Raw genomic sequence first — 15,026 nt, forward strand, 5'->3', positions numbered from 1 at the left:
TAAACAGTGTCAGTGTCACTATAGGAGATTAATGTAGTGTGAAGAGCGAGGGGATACTGACCATTGGTAAAGAGTGTCGGTGTCACTATGTAGTGTGTAGAGAGGGGATACTGACCATTGGTAAACAGTGTCGGTGTCACTATGTAGTGTGAAGAGAGGGGATACTGACCATTGGTAAACAGTGTCGGTGTCACTATGTAGTGTGTAGAGAGGGGATACTGACCATTGGTAAACAGTGTCGGTGTCACTATGTAGTGAGTAGAGAGGGGATACTGCCCATTTGGAAAACAGTGTTGATGTCACTATGTAGTGAGTAGAGAGAGGGGATACTGACCATTGGTAAACAGTGTCGCTGTCACTATGTAGTGTGTAGAGAGAGGGGATACTGACCATTGGTAAACAGTGTCGGTGTCACTATGTAGTGTGTAGAGAGAGGGGATACTGACCATTGGTAAACAGTGTCGGTGTCACTATGTAGTGTGTAGAGAGGAGATACTGACCATTGGTAAACAGTGTCGGTGTCACTATGTAGTGAGTAGAGAGGGGATACTGACCATTGGTAAACAGTGTCGGTGTCACTATGTAGTGAGTAGAGAGAGGGGATACTGACCATTGGTAAACAGTGTCGGTGTCACTATGTAGTGAGTAGAGAGAGGGGATACTGACCATTGTAAAACAGTGTCGGTGTCACTATGTAGTGTGTAGAGAGGAGATACTGACCATTGGTAAACAGTGTCGGTGTCACTATGTAGTGAGTAGAGAGGGGATACTGCCCATTTGGAAAACAGTGTTGATGTCACTATGTAGTGTGTAGAGAGAGAGAGAGAGAGAGAGAGAGAGAGAGAGGGGGGGGGGGGGGGGGGGGAGGAATACTGACCATTGGTAAACAGTGTCGGTGTCACTATGTAGTGATTAGAGAGAGGGGATACTGACCATTGGTAAACAGTGTCGGTGTCACTATGTAGTGTGAAGAGAGGGGATACTGACCATTGGTAAACAGTGTCGGTGTCACTATGTAGTGTGTAGAGAGGGGATACTGACCATTGGTAAACAGTGTCGGTGTCACTATGTAGTGATTAGAGAGAGGGGATACTGACCATTGGTAAACAGTGTCGGTGTCACTATGTAGTGTGTAGAGAGAGGATACTGACCATTGGTAAACAGTGTTGATGTCACTATGTAGTGTGTAGAGAGGGGATACTGACCATTGGTAAACAGTGTCGGTGTCACTATGTAGTGTGTAGAGAAGGGATACTGACCATTGGTAAACAGTGTCGGTGTCACTATGTAGTGTGTAGAGAGGGGATACTGACCATTGGTAAACAGTGTCGGTGTCACTATGTAGTGTGTAGAGAGGGGATACTGACCATTGGTAAACAGTGTCGGTGTCACTATGTAGTGTGAAGAGAGAGGGGATCCTGACCATTGGTAAACAGTGTCGGTGTCACTATGTAGTGTGTAGAGAGAGGATACTGACCATTGGTAAACAGTGTCGGTGTCACTATGTAGTGTGTAGAGAGAGGGGATACTGACCATTGGTAAACAGTGTCGGTGTCACTATGTGGTGTGTAGAGAGGGGATACTGACCATTGGTAAACAGTGTCGGTGTCACTATGTAGTGTGTAGAGAGGGGATACTGACCATAGGTAAACAGTGTCGGTGTCACTATGTAGTTTGTAGAGAGGGGATACTGACCATAGGTAAACAGTGTCGGTGTCACTATGTAGTGTGTAGAGAGGGGATACTGACCATTGGTAAACAGTATCGGTGTCACTATGTAGTGAGTAGAGAGGGGATACTGACCATTGGTAAACAGTGTCGGTGTCACTATGTAGTGTGTAGAGAGAGGAGATACTGACCATTGGTAAACAGTGTCGGTGTCACTATGTAGTGTGTAGAGAGAGGATACTGACCATAGGTAAACAGTGTCGGTGTCACTATGTAGTGTGTAGAGAGGGGATACTGACCATTGGTAAACAGTGTCGGTGTCACTATGTAGTGTGTAGAGAGAGGGATACTGACCATTGGTAAACAGTGTCGGTGTCACTATGTGGTGTGTAGAGAGGGGATACTGACCATTGGTAAACAGTGTCGGTGTCACTATGTAGTGTGTAGAGAGAGGATACTGACCATTGGTAAACAGTGTCGGTGTCACTATGTGGTGTGTAGAGAGGGGATACTGACCATTGGTAAACAGTGTCGGTGTCACTATGTAGTGTGTAGAGAGAGGGGATACTGACCATTGGTAAACAGTGTCGGTGTCACTATGTAGTGTGTAGAGAGGGGATACTGACCATTGGTAAACAGTGTCGGTGTCACTATGTAGTTTGTAGAGAGAGGATACTGACCATTGGTAAACAGTGTCGGTGTCACTGTGTGGTGTGTAGAGAGGGGATACTGACCATTGGTAAACAGTGTCGGTGTCACTATGTAGTGTGTAGAGGGAGAGGGGATACTGACCATTGGTAAACAGTGTCGGTGTCACTATGTAGTGTGTAGAGAGAGAGAGAGAGAGGGGGGGGGGGGGGGGGGGGGGGGGGATACTGACCATTGGTAAACAGTGTCAGTGTCACTATGTAGTGTGTAGAGAGTGGGGATACTGTCCATTGGTAAACAGTGTCGGTGTCACTATGTAGTGTGTAGAGAGAGGGGATACTGACCATTGGTAAACAGTGTCGGTGTCACTATGTAGTGTGTAGAGAGGGGATACTGACCATTGGTAAACAGTGTCGGTGTCACTATGTAGTGTGTAGAGAGAGGGGGATACTGACCATTGGTAAACAGTGTCGGTGTCACTATGTATAGTGTAGAGAGAGGGGATCATGACCATTGGTAAACAGTGTCGGTGTCACTATGTAGTGAGTAGAGAGGAGATACTGACCATTGGTAAACAGTATCGGTGTCACTATGTAGTGTGTAGAGAGAGAGGGGATACTGACCATTGGTAAACAGTGTCGGTGTCACTATGTAGTGTGTATAGAGAGGGGATACTGACCATTGGTAAACAGTGTCGGTGTCACTATGTAGTGTGTAGAGAGGGGATACTGACCATTGGTAAACAGTGTCGGTGTCACTATGTAGTGTGTATAGAGAGGGGATACTGACCATTGGTAAACAGTGTCGGTGTCACTATGTACTGTGTAGAGAGGAGATACTGACCATTGGTAAACAGTGTCGGTGTCACTATGTAGTGTGTAGAGAGGGGATACTGACCATTGGTAAACCGTGTCGGTGTCACTATGTAGTGTATAGAGAGGGGATACTGACCATTGGTAAACAGTGTCGGTGTCACTATGTAGTGTGTAGAGAGGGGATACTGACCATTGGTAAACAGTGTCGGTGTCACTATGTAGTGTGTATAGAGAGGGGATACTGACCATTGGTAAACAGTGTCGGTGTCACTATGTAGTGTGTAGAGAGGAGATACTGACCATTGGTAAACAGTGTCGGTGTCACTATGTAGTGTGTAGAGAGGGGATACTGACCATTGGTAAACCGTGTCGGTGTCACTATGTAGTGTATAGAGAGGGGATACTGACCATTGGTAAACAGTGTCGGTGTCACTATGTAGTGTGTAGAGAGGGGATACTGACCATTGGTAAACAGTGTCGGTGTCACTATGTAGTGTGTATAGAGAGGGGATACTGACCATTGGTAAACAGTGTCGGTGTCACTATGTAGTGTGTAGAGAGGAGATACTGACCATTGGTAAACAGTGTCGGTGTCACTATGTAGTGTGTAGAGAGGGGATACTGACCATTGGTAAACCGTGTCGGTGTCACTATGTAGTGTATAGAGAGGGGATCCTGACCATTGGTAAACAGTGTCGGTGTCACTATGTAGTGTGTAGAGAGGGGATACTGACCATTGGTAAACAGTGTCGGTGTCACTATGTAGTGTGTATAGAGAGGGGATACTGACCATTGGTAAACAGTGTCGGTGTCACTATGTACTGTGTAGAGAGGAGATACTGACCATTGGTAAACAGTGTCGGTGTCACTATGTAGTGAGTAGAGAGGAGATACTGACCATTGGTAAACAGTGTCGGTGTCACTATGTAGTGTGTAGAGAGGGGATACTGACCATTGGTAAACCGTGTCGGTGTCACTATGTAGTGTGAAGAGAGAGGGGATACTGACCATTGGTAAACAGTGTCGGTGTCACTATGTAGTGTGTAGAGAGAGGATACTGACCATTGGTAAACAGTGTCGGTGTCACTATGTAGTGTGTAGAGAGGAGATACTGACCATTGGTAAACAGTGTCGGTGTCACTATGTAGTGTATAGAGAGGGGATCCTGACCATTGGTAAACAGTGTCGGTGTCACTATGTAGTGTGTAGAGAGGGGATACTGACCATTGGTAAACAGTGTCGGTGTCACTATGTAGTGTGTATAGAGAGGGGATACTGACCATTGGTAAACAGTGTCGGTGTCACTATGTACTGTGTAGAGAGGAGATACTGACCATTGGTAAACAGTGTCGGTGTCACTATGTAGTGAGTAGAGAGGAGATACTGACCATTGGTAAACAGTGTCGGTGTCACTATGTAGTGTGTAGAGAGGGGATACTGACCATTGGTAAACCGTGTCGGTGTCACAATGTAGTGTGAAGAGAGAGGGGATACTGACCATTGGTAAACAGTGTCGGTGTCACTATGTAGTGTGTAGAGAGAGGGATACTGACCATTGGTAAACAGTGTCGCTGTCACTATGTAGTGTGTAGAGAGAGGGGATACTGACCATTGGTAAACAGTGTCGCTGTCACTATGTAGTGTGTAGAGAGGGGATACTGACCATTGGTAAACAGTGTCGGTGTCACTATGTACTGTGTAGAGAGGAGGTACTGACCATTGGTAAACAGTGTCGTTGTCACTATGTAGTGTGTAGAGAGAGGATACTGACCATTGGTAAACAGTGTCGCTGTCACTATGTAGTGTGTAGAGAGAGGGGATACTGACCATTGGTAAACAGTGTCGCTGTCACTATGTAGTGTGTAGAGAGGGGATACTGACCATTGGTAAACAGTGTCGGTGTCACTATGTAGTGTGTAGAGAGGGGATACTGACCATTGGTAAACAGTGTCGGTGTCACTATGTAGTGTGTAGAGAGGGGATACTGACCATTGGTAAACAGTGTCGGTGTCACTATGTAGTGTGTAGAGAGAGGGGATACTGACCATTGGTAAACAGTGTCGGTGTCACTATGTAGTGTGTAGAGAGGGGATACTGACCATTGGTAAACAGTGTCGGTGTCACTATGTAGTGTGTAGAGAGGGGATACTGACCATTGGTAAACAGTGTCGGTGTCACTATGTAGTGTGTAGAGAGAGGGGATACTGACCATTGGTAAACAGTGTCGGTGTCACTATGTAGTGTGTAGAGAGAGGGATACTGACCATTGGTAAACAGTGTCGGTGTCACTATGTAGTGTGTAGAGAGAGGGATACTGACCATTGGTAAACAGTGTCGGTGTCACTATGTAGTGTGTAGTGAGAGGGGATCCTGACCGATTACAAGCATGTTATCGCATTTACCCCACTTCGTTACATAACACAACGAACAACATAAAATAGACGAGGGATTTCTTAATCAAATAATTTCTTTTTAAATGTGATACAATTATTGAAGTTGAACATATATGAAGAAAAAGCTTAAATTTCTTGACAAATTACGTTTTAAAATCACGTTTGTTTCAATGAATTTGATATTGTCGAAAACTGAGCGAAGAATAAGATACATGTTACCCAAATCTATCGCTTAATGGGCATTAGTTACGAAAACATAGGTGAAACTCATGTGCATTGATGGCTGAATGAATCCAGTAACCAGCAAACCAGACACGTGACATCAAGTCTGAATGCTCGTAGAGCAAAGCGGAAAGTATTCCGGCCTCAGGGAGTACTGAATGGTATTCTGCTGAATTCTAGAATATTATCAGATAAGAAGATATGTTATACCAGTGACCAATCAAAAAGAGATTGTGAAAAAAAAAGAACAAGAAAAACCAAAGAATTTTGGGATGGGTTTTGACTAAAATAATTATAAACAAGAAGCCCAGAGGGCCTGTATCGGTTACCTTGGTGGTAAACGTTAAAATATTGTTATGTTCAATTCGTTAATAGTCTTATTTGTTGAAGTCTAACAATGCTATATATAGTTATGAGGAAGGGATCTCAACTGCTTCAAAAATATAACCCTAAGTCCAGACTTTCTAGTGGTGTGAAAAGACCCTGAGGATTGTTTTTACAACATGAGTGTACAAATGTAGTTCACTGTAGTTGTGACTAGTGGCGACTTCAAGGACTGACTTCTATTTCCCCTATAGGGCCCCTGTCTCTATAACAGAAGGGGGTAAGTATCACCATTTATGCAAAATATGTTCCCCTTCCCCAAGAATGTTTCTGAACATAATTGATACGAATCCAATCAGTACTTTGTTCAAAGGATTTGCTTTTATTCCCTCATTGGGCCCGCCCCTCTCGCACCAGGGGGTCAGAGTCACCATTTATCCAAACTCTTTCCTCTTCCCCAAGGATGATTATGACCAAATTTGGTTAAAATCTATTCAGTACTTTGTGACTTGTAGCGATTAAAATGAAATGCTGACGGACGACGGAAGCCGACAAACTCACTGGCGCTTCGGGCAAGATGAGCTAATAAAACCAAAATGTGTGTCGGCTGTAAGTGATCTAGCTGATCAAATATAATCTTGTGGTAATAATTTCAGGAATTAAAAATGTTTGGTTAACACATTAATCACAGACATTAGAACAGTTATAATTCCAAATGCAATGCATCATTTGATCGTCAGACTTGTAATCCACAAGATCCTCGCGATTCAGTTGGTTTCTGTAGTCCTGGTAGACTAAGACAGAAATTTAGCGATAAAGGCAGAGTTTCCACCACATTGCCAACGTCAACATGATACCCTTGTGTGTTTTTTTGTGTATCTGGTGTGTATGTAGTATATAGAATTCTGATATCGCTGTATGTGGTCCGTAATGGTCTCAAAAATGAAAGACAGATAACTTAAAAAACAACAAATTTATTTAACAGAAGATAACAACTTGTACATATACCAAATAATGTATGTTTAGCTCAACTACGGGAACAAACAAGTAACACAAAGGCAATGCTAACGAATACAGAAATACATCTAGCACTTTCCTAACCCCTTTTCTCAGACTTAGCCAGGTCACATAATTAATATTAATACCTTATGTACGACAACACCTCTAACATCAATACTTTGTTATATTGTATACACGAAGGTCAGGTGAGTGATTCTAAATAGGGCCACGTGATAATTGGAATGACCTTTAACCTTGTGCAATGTAAATTCCTATATCAATAAAAACGTTGATAAAGCATCTAAATATCCAAACAACACCAGCTCTTCTTTTAAATAATCAACTAGTTTTCGAACAGTCGTGTTCAATTACAACCATACGGATAGAATAACAACAGCTGGCATTGTTCACTCCAGGTTCACCCTAAACCACTAACCCCTATATTACTTCCTCATTACAAGACATGAAGGTCAAGGACGATTCAGACTCCTGTCGTAGTGGTTAATACTGCATGTGAACTTTGTCTCTGAATGTAACTACAATGAGTATATATCCATCGTGACCAATACTTTTGGACATGAGCTATAAAAAGGCTTCCTCTCTAAAGACGTTAATACTATTTGGCAGACTATACAGTCGTTCTGTTCGAGGTTGCCCCAGTCCTTCTGTCCGAGGTTGTCCCGTCGAATTTTGCGCAGACATTCGTCTGGATGTTGAGTATTTTTTCCGTTTGTCGGAACTGAACAAAGTCTTAAAGCACGCCATTTCTTCGTGGAAAACATCGGAATCACTATCACTGATAAACACTGGACGACTGTTGTCGGCCGAAATGGATCGCATGTATTTACGATATGGCTTTGGGTGTTCTATTTCACTTTCCTGAATCAGATTCGATGTACTGCCCAGGGTTTCCCTGCTTCCGGAAGAGTCACTTCCGTTTTCAATGGGGTGTAATTGAGTGTTAGCTTCACATGCCGTTGATTTTAAGACATACGATTTGCCAATATCTGCATCTTTGTTTTCGTGTGGATATTCGTATTGCTTAGATGATATAAAACTACCCGATCCTCCACAAGCGTAGCAGATTTTCAACTTGATATTGTTTAAGATTTTCAATAACTGAGCTCTGCGCAGTAATATGTACAGCCATGGATCAAGGATCTGGTTAATTGCGAGTAAACGGAGAACTATGAGGTCCACTTTGTGGTTGGTTATCCCCGTCACCTGGTTTACAATGATATTTACCTGCAAATAGAATAAACAAGATGAACGAACACTCATTAATATACAACATACGTAAATGTGATATCCATGCGGAAGTAATTATTGAAATACGACTGGGAATCTTGTTAGACTAGCAGATGTTTCTGTTGGCAATACACAAGGGTACAGAAATGGCCATCTCTAAGTCACGGTCTGGTACTGTCTCAAAACAGTCGGTATTTTATTTGCCACCTGTAGAAAGATTACATCATATACTATCATTATATTCAAAGGGAATATGGCAACATGCATCATGTCAATTCAAGCACTGATCAATCTGATGATATCACCTGTTTATAGGTATCACCTGTCTATAACAACCACCAGTCTATAATTATCGAATGTCTTTGTGTATCCCCTGTCTATAACAACCACCAGTCTTATAATTATCGAATTTCTGTGTATCCCCTGTCTATAACAACCACCAGTCTATAATTATCGAATGTCTTTGTGTATCCCCTGTCTATAACAACCACCAGTCTATAATTATCGAATGACTTTGTGTATCCCCTGTCTATAACAACCACCAGTCTATAATTATCGAATGTCTGTGTATCCCCTGTCTATAACAACCACCAGTCTATAATTATCGAATGTCTTTGTGTATCCCCTGTCTATAACAACCACCAGTCTATAATTATCGAATGTTATTGTGTATCCCCTGTCTATGGGTATTGCCTATCCATGTGTGTCGATAAATGACTTGTCTTGGACAATCGCCTGTATTTGGGTAGGTATCCAACAACCCATAGTTATGAAATGTCGCTAGGTTCTCTGTGTCTAATGTGGTTATAATTGCTGGTATATAATTTAGAGTATGGTATTGTTGTGTTTCATCCGTGAAAGTAGGCCATATTCATATTGCCGTAGTTATGATCGTCAGTTCACCAGTGAAAGTAGGTTATATTTATATTGCCGAAATTATAATTGCCAGTTCACCAGTGAAAGTAGGTCATATTTATATTGCCGAAATTATAATTGCCAGTTCACCAGTGAAAGTAGGTCATATTTATATTGCCGAAATTATAATTGCCAGTTCACCAGTGAAAGTAGGCCATATTTCTATTGCCGAAATTATAATTGCCAGTTCACCAGTGAAAGTAGGCCATATTTCTATTGCCGAAATTATAATTGCCAGTTCACCAGTGAAAGTAGGCCATATTCCTATTACAATTACCAATGAAAGTAGTTAAAATTCCCACAGTATTGTGTTTATCAATGCCAGATGACCGATGACAGTAGGCCAAAATTCCTAGTGCTATAGTTATAAGTAATGGTTAAAATTATCAAATCGTCACTGAAACTAAGCCTAGCTCCCATAGTATTGTGGTTATGATTGCCAGTTCGTCACTGAGGATAGGCTTAGTTCATGTTTATGATTGCCAGTCCATCATTGAAGATAGGCCTAGTTTCTGTTAATGATTGCCAGTTCGTTATTGAGAGTAGACCTAGTTTCTGTTAATGATTCCCAGTCCGTCATTAAAGATAGGTCTAGTTCCCATAGTATTGTGGTTATGATTGCCAGTTCGGCATTTAGAGAAGGCTTAGTTCCCACAGTTGTGTTTATGATTATCAGTTCGGCATTGAGAGCAGGCCAAATTCCCACAATGTTGTGTTTATAATTACGATTATATTTCAATACTTCACGTCAAGATTCCGTCAAAACAGATGATTATACGGCATCATTACAGCAGAGGCAGTGTGATCTATGTTAATCTTATCTACAGCACCGAGGGTTACCGAGTTCATCTGTCCATAACACCTAGCCCAGATAATTAAGTTACTACTATCTGCCTATGTCGGTACAGTTCCGAAGATAGACTGTGTGATATGGATATCCGGATGTACATATTGTAGTTACACTATGTGTCATATAAAAGTTTAGTATTCCTAACAATATATAGACAACGAGACTTAATACATTATATCCACATCAACATTTCTCTTTGATACCTATATACCTATATATAAGATCAGTATACCTAATAATTAACTATATCTAACATCATTATACCTATATAACTATATCTAACATCATTATACCTATATAACTATATATAACATCAGTATACCTATATACCTATATATAACATCAGTATACCCTATATACCTATATATAAGATCAGTAGTACCGAAGAATAACGAGAGCGACCATGCAGTGAGACCGAGTAGACCGAGAGAGAAACATCAGGATACCGATAGAACGAGAAGAACAGCAGAGACCGAGAGACGAGAGAGAACAGCAGGAGAACGAGAGAACGAGAGCAGAGAACAGCAGGAGACCGAGAGAACGAGAGAGAACAGCAGGAGACCGAGAGAACGAGAGAGAACAGCAGGAGACCGAGAGAACGAGAGAAACAGCAGGAGACCGAGAGAACAGAGAGAACAGCAGGAGACGAGAGAACGAGAGAAACAGCAGGAGACCGAGAACAAGAAAAGCAGAACCAAAGAAAGAGAGAACAGCAGGAACCGAGAGAAGACTGAAGCGGGAAACGAGGAACGAAGAAAGCGGACCGAGGAACGAGAGAGAACGCAGGGAACGAGAGAACGAGGAGAACAGCAGGAGACCAAGAAGGAAAAACCCACAGGGCCCGAGAGACCGGAGAGAAAAAGGGGGGCCCGAGAAAGGAGAGGAACAGCGGAGACCGAAGGGAGAACGAAGAGAACAGAAAGGATAGGAGAACGGGGAAAAAGAGGAAGGGAAGAACAGCAGAAACAGACCTAGAGAACGAGAAACAGCAGAGACCGAGAAACGAAGAGAACAGCAGGGACCGAGAAAAACACGAGAAAAGGGAGCAGACCGAGAGAACGAGAGCAACAGCAGAGACCTAGAGAACGAGAGCGAACAGCAGGAGACCGAGAGAAACGAGAGAAACAGCAGAGACCTAGAGAAGAGCGATAACAGCAGTAGAACGAGAGAACGAGATAACATCATTATACCTATATAACTATATATAACATCATTATACCTATATAACTATATCTAACATCATTATACCTATATAACTATATATAACATCATTATACCTATATAACTATCTATAACATCATTATACCTATATAACTACAGTAAAACTCGGATAAGTCGAAGTCGACGGGACCAAGCAAAATATTCGACTTATCCGATGGTTCGACTTATCCGTGTTTGTATACGGAGACAAAACCCGACTATCATCGGTTGTATGCAGATCAAGTGCTTGCATGATAACATAGTCGAAAAGAATCAATACATAATAACAAAGAAATTAATTAATTGTACATGATAACAATTATTCCTTTATCTAATAAACAATATTGTGCACAGTTACAGATAAAAACAAAGTTCATGCGTAAAATAGTCTTTGACATAGACACACGATTTACACACGGGAGTCGCAAATGACAGCATAATATTCTATGAAAACGTTACATATATTATAAGAATATAAATGTATATATTGTACTCATATTATTTATCCTTAAATCCGTTTATATTGTTCTCCAATTTAACAATATTAAACAATAAACAGTCCGGGAAAATTGATCGACCGTACACGTGCTGATTTTGTATCAAAGGTGAAGGCCGCGGTCAGTGTTTTATCGGCTGCATAATCATGCATTGCCACGATCTTTTGAACAGAGTAAAAACATCCCGCATATCATTGTTACTATTGCATCGTCGTGTTCAGAATTTAGGCATATATAGATAAATCAATGACAGACAGGTATTTTTCTTTGCATTTTTCGATGGAAGATATGTAATTTATCGTTTACTTTTTCCTTATTTTTTTTCGGCGGACTTGTGCATCAAAACAGTAAACAGAACACATATTGGTTTGTAGACTAAAACGTGCACATTTTATTCTTAGTTATGTATACCTGAACGTTTTACTTCACCTGAGCACCTGTATAAACAATGGGATGATGCGTAACCGACAGCCGGAAACTAATAATAGGCTCTGTTTACACCGTTACGGGTGATCGGTTACACTCGGTCAATCATACGAGGCCAGCAAATTTTACCTGAGACAGCATGACGCCTCGATGTTCGACACAAAAATGGAAATTTTGGTATAGTTTAGAAGGGAGGGACCACAAAATATATTCGACACAACCGCAGTATTCGATTCAACAGTGTTCGAGTCATCCGTGCTTAATTTACTAAGATAAAGAAGGGAAAAAATCGGGACCGAACGAAACGTGCGACGCAGCCGATGGAGGCGAGTCAACCGGGGGCGACACAAGTGAGGGGGACGGGATAGCGAACAGCAGGAGACCGAGAGAACGAGAGCGACCAGCAGGAGACCGAGAGAACGAGAGCGAACAGCAGGAGACCGAGAGACCGAGAGCGAACAGCAGGAGACCGAGAGAACGAGAGCGAACAGCAGGAGACCGAGAGAACGAGAGCGAACAGCAGGAGACCGAGAGAACGAGCGAGAACAGCAGGAGACCGAGAGAACGAGAGAGAACAGCAGGAGACCGAGAGAACGAGAGCGAACAGCAGGAGACCGAGAGAACGATAGAGAACAGCAGGACACCGAGAGAACGAGAGCGAACAGCAGGAGACCGAGAGAACGAGAGCGAACAGCAGGAGACCGACAGAACGAGAGAGAACAGCAGGAGACCGAGAGAACGAGAGCGAACAGCAGGAGACCGAGAGAACGAGAGAGAACAGCAGGAGACCGAGAGAACGAGAGCGAACAGCAGGAGACCGAGAGAACGAGAGCGAACAGCAGGAGACCGAGAGAACGAGAGCGAACAGCAGGAGACCGAGAGAACGAGAGCGAACAGCAGGAGACCGAGAGAAACGAGAGCGACCAGCAGGAGACCGAGAGAACGAGAGCGAACAGCAGGAGACCGAGAGAACGAGAGCGAACAGCAGGAGACCGAGAGAACGAGAGAGAACAGCAGGAGACCGAGAGAACGAGAGAGAACAGCAGGAGACCGAGAGAACGAGAGAGAACAGCAGGAGACCGAGAGAACGAGAGCGAACAGCAGGAGACCGAGAGAACGAGAGCGAACAGCAGGAGACCGATAGAACGAGCGAGAACAGCATGAGACCTAGAGAACGAGAGAGACCAGCAGGAGACCGAGAAAACGAGAGCGAACAGCAGGAGACCGAGAGAACGAGAGCGACCAGCAGGAGACCGAGAGAACGAGCGAGAACAGCAGGAGACCGAGAGAACGAGAGCGAACAGCAGGAGACCGAGAGAACGAGAGCGACCAGCAGGAGACCGAGAGACCGAGCAAGAACAGCAGGAGACCGAGAGAACGAGAGCGAACAGCAGGAGACCGACAGAACGAGAGCGACCAGCAGGAGACCGATATAACTATATATAACATCATTATACCTATATAACTATATCTAACATCATTATACCTATATAACTATATCTAACATCATTATACCTATATAACTATATATAACATCATTATACCTATATAACTATATATAACATCATTATACCTATATAACTATCTTATCCTAACAATGTTCGCGGATTGTCATTATAACTGTATATTTGTGATTAATATAATACAAAGATGAATCAGAACTGTTACTGTCCATGTAAAAAGTGATTATTTTAAGCACACTTTGTCGTTAATGTTGATTTATATTGAAAAAGATACATGATACATCCTGTCGTAACATCTCTAACTGTCATCTGATATTTGACGGCCATTATTCATTGATATTGTTTTATTCTCTAGTGATATCTAACTTTTCCAATACATTAACATTCATATCCAAAGTCGTAACACGAAACGTGTGGATACAATTACAGAATTGGAATAAATTAAAATTATGAAGTTAATTTAAGGTATCAAATGTATTGTGACAGTGTTTGATGCATTGTACATGATACTTCATATTAGTATTTAGTTTAAGTATCAATTTACCATCAGTAATTTTCTTACATATTACTAAAAAAAGTATCGGTATGCTATACTGTAAATAACAAAAAATGAGTACAATATGTTGGAATTGTTTGAGAGTAAAACATAAAAATTGCCAGTCCCCTTACTCCTGTCAATTATAGTTATTGTTTTATTAAAAATGCTAAGTATCCTTACCGTCAAATCCGTAATCAAAATATTTGTTGAAATTAAACGAGGGAGTCTAACCAGCACAATCTGTGTTTAAAACATGCTTTAAAATCTGTTTACTCTCAAACGACCTAATCGTTATATATGATGGATATCTAATTGGTTTTCAGGGCGGTAGGGAATCATCCCGGTTTTCAATTATCACCTAGAACACTGACTTGTATGAGGAGACTCCCTCTACACTCTGTAAATTAACACTTTTGTGACGTTATTTAACTTCCGCCTTTCCCACCCTGTAGTGGTGCTGATTTTGTCTGAAGTAAATTAACTGGTCTCTGAAGTTTCCTTCACTTACAATGTATTTAGTGTTTGTAAACTAGTATTGATAAAATATCTATATGCATTGCCATTGTGATCGGATCTAAGTAATCAGCTACAGTATTATATACACGGAGTGCGATGAAATCTCTAATTCTAACCTGTCATTGTTAAATGGTATGTATAATACTTACGTTAAAAGATATGTATAATACTTACGTTAAATGGTATATATGTTATACTTACGTTAAATGGTATGTATGGTATACTAACGTTAAATGGTATGTATGGTATACTTACGTTAAATGGTATATATGTTATACTTACGTTAAATGGTATGTATGGTATA

General features: G+C 41.8%; 1 protein-coding gene across 6 annotated transcripts in view; it reads right to left on the reverse strand.

Annotated features, from left to right (window-relative positions):
- Positions 1–7,028: 7,028 nt before the first annotated feature.
- LOC117325713 (prostaglandin E2 receptor EP4 subtype-like) overlaps positions 7,029–15,026 on the reverse strand; it is a 57,255-nt gene continuing 49,257 nt past the window's right edge. For all 6 annotated transcript variants that reach the window (XM_033882140.1, XM_033882138.1, XM_033882141.1 and 3 more), the window contains one exon: positions 7,029–8,314. In XM_033882140.1, coding sequence (XP_033738031.1) covers positions 7,652–8,314 — 663 coding nt within the window. In that variant the 3' untranslated portion in view covers positions 7,029–7,651. The remainder of the gene's footprint in view (positions 8,315–15,026) is intronic.

This window comes from Pecten maximus, chromosome 4 (genome assembly GCF_902652985.1).
Source record: "Pecten maximus chromosome 4, xPecMax1.1, whole genome shotgun sequence".
Classification (NCBI taxonomy): domain Eukaryota; kingdom Metazoa; phylum Mollusca; class Bivalvia; order Pectinida; family Pectinidae; genus Pecten; species Pecten maximus.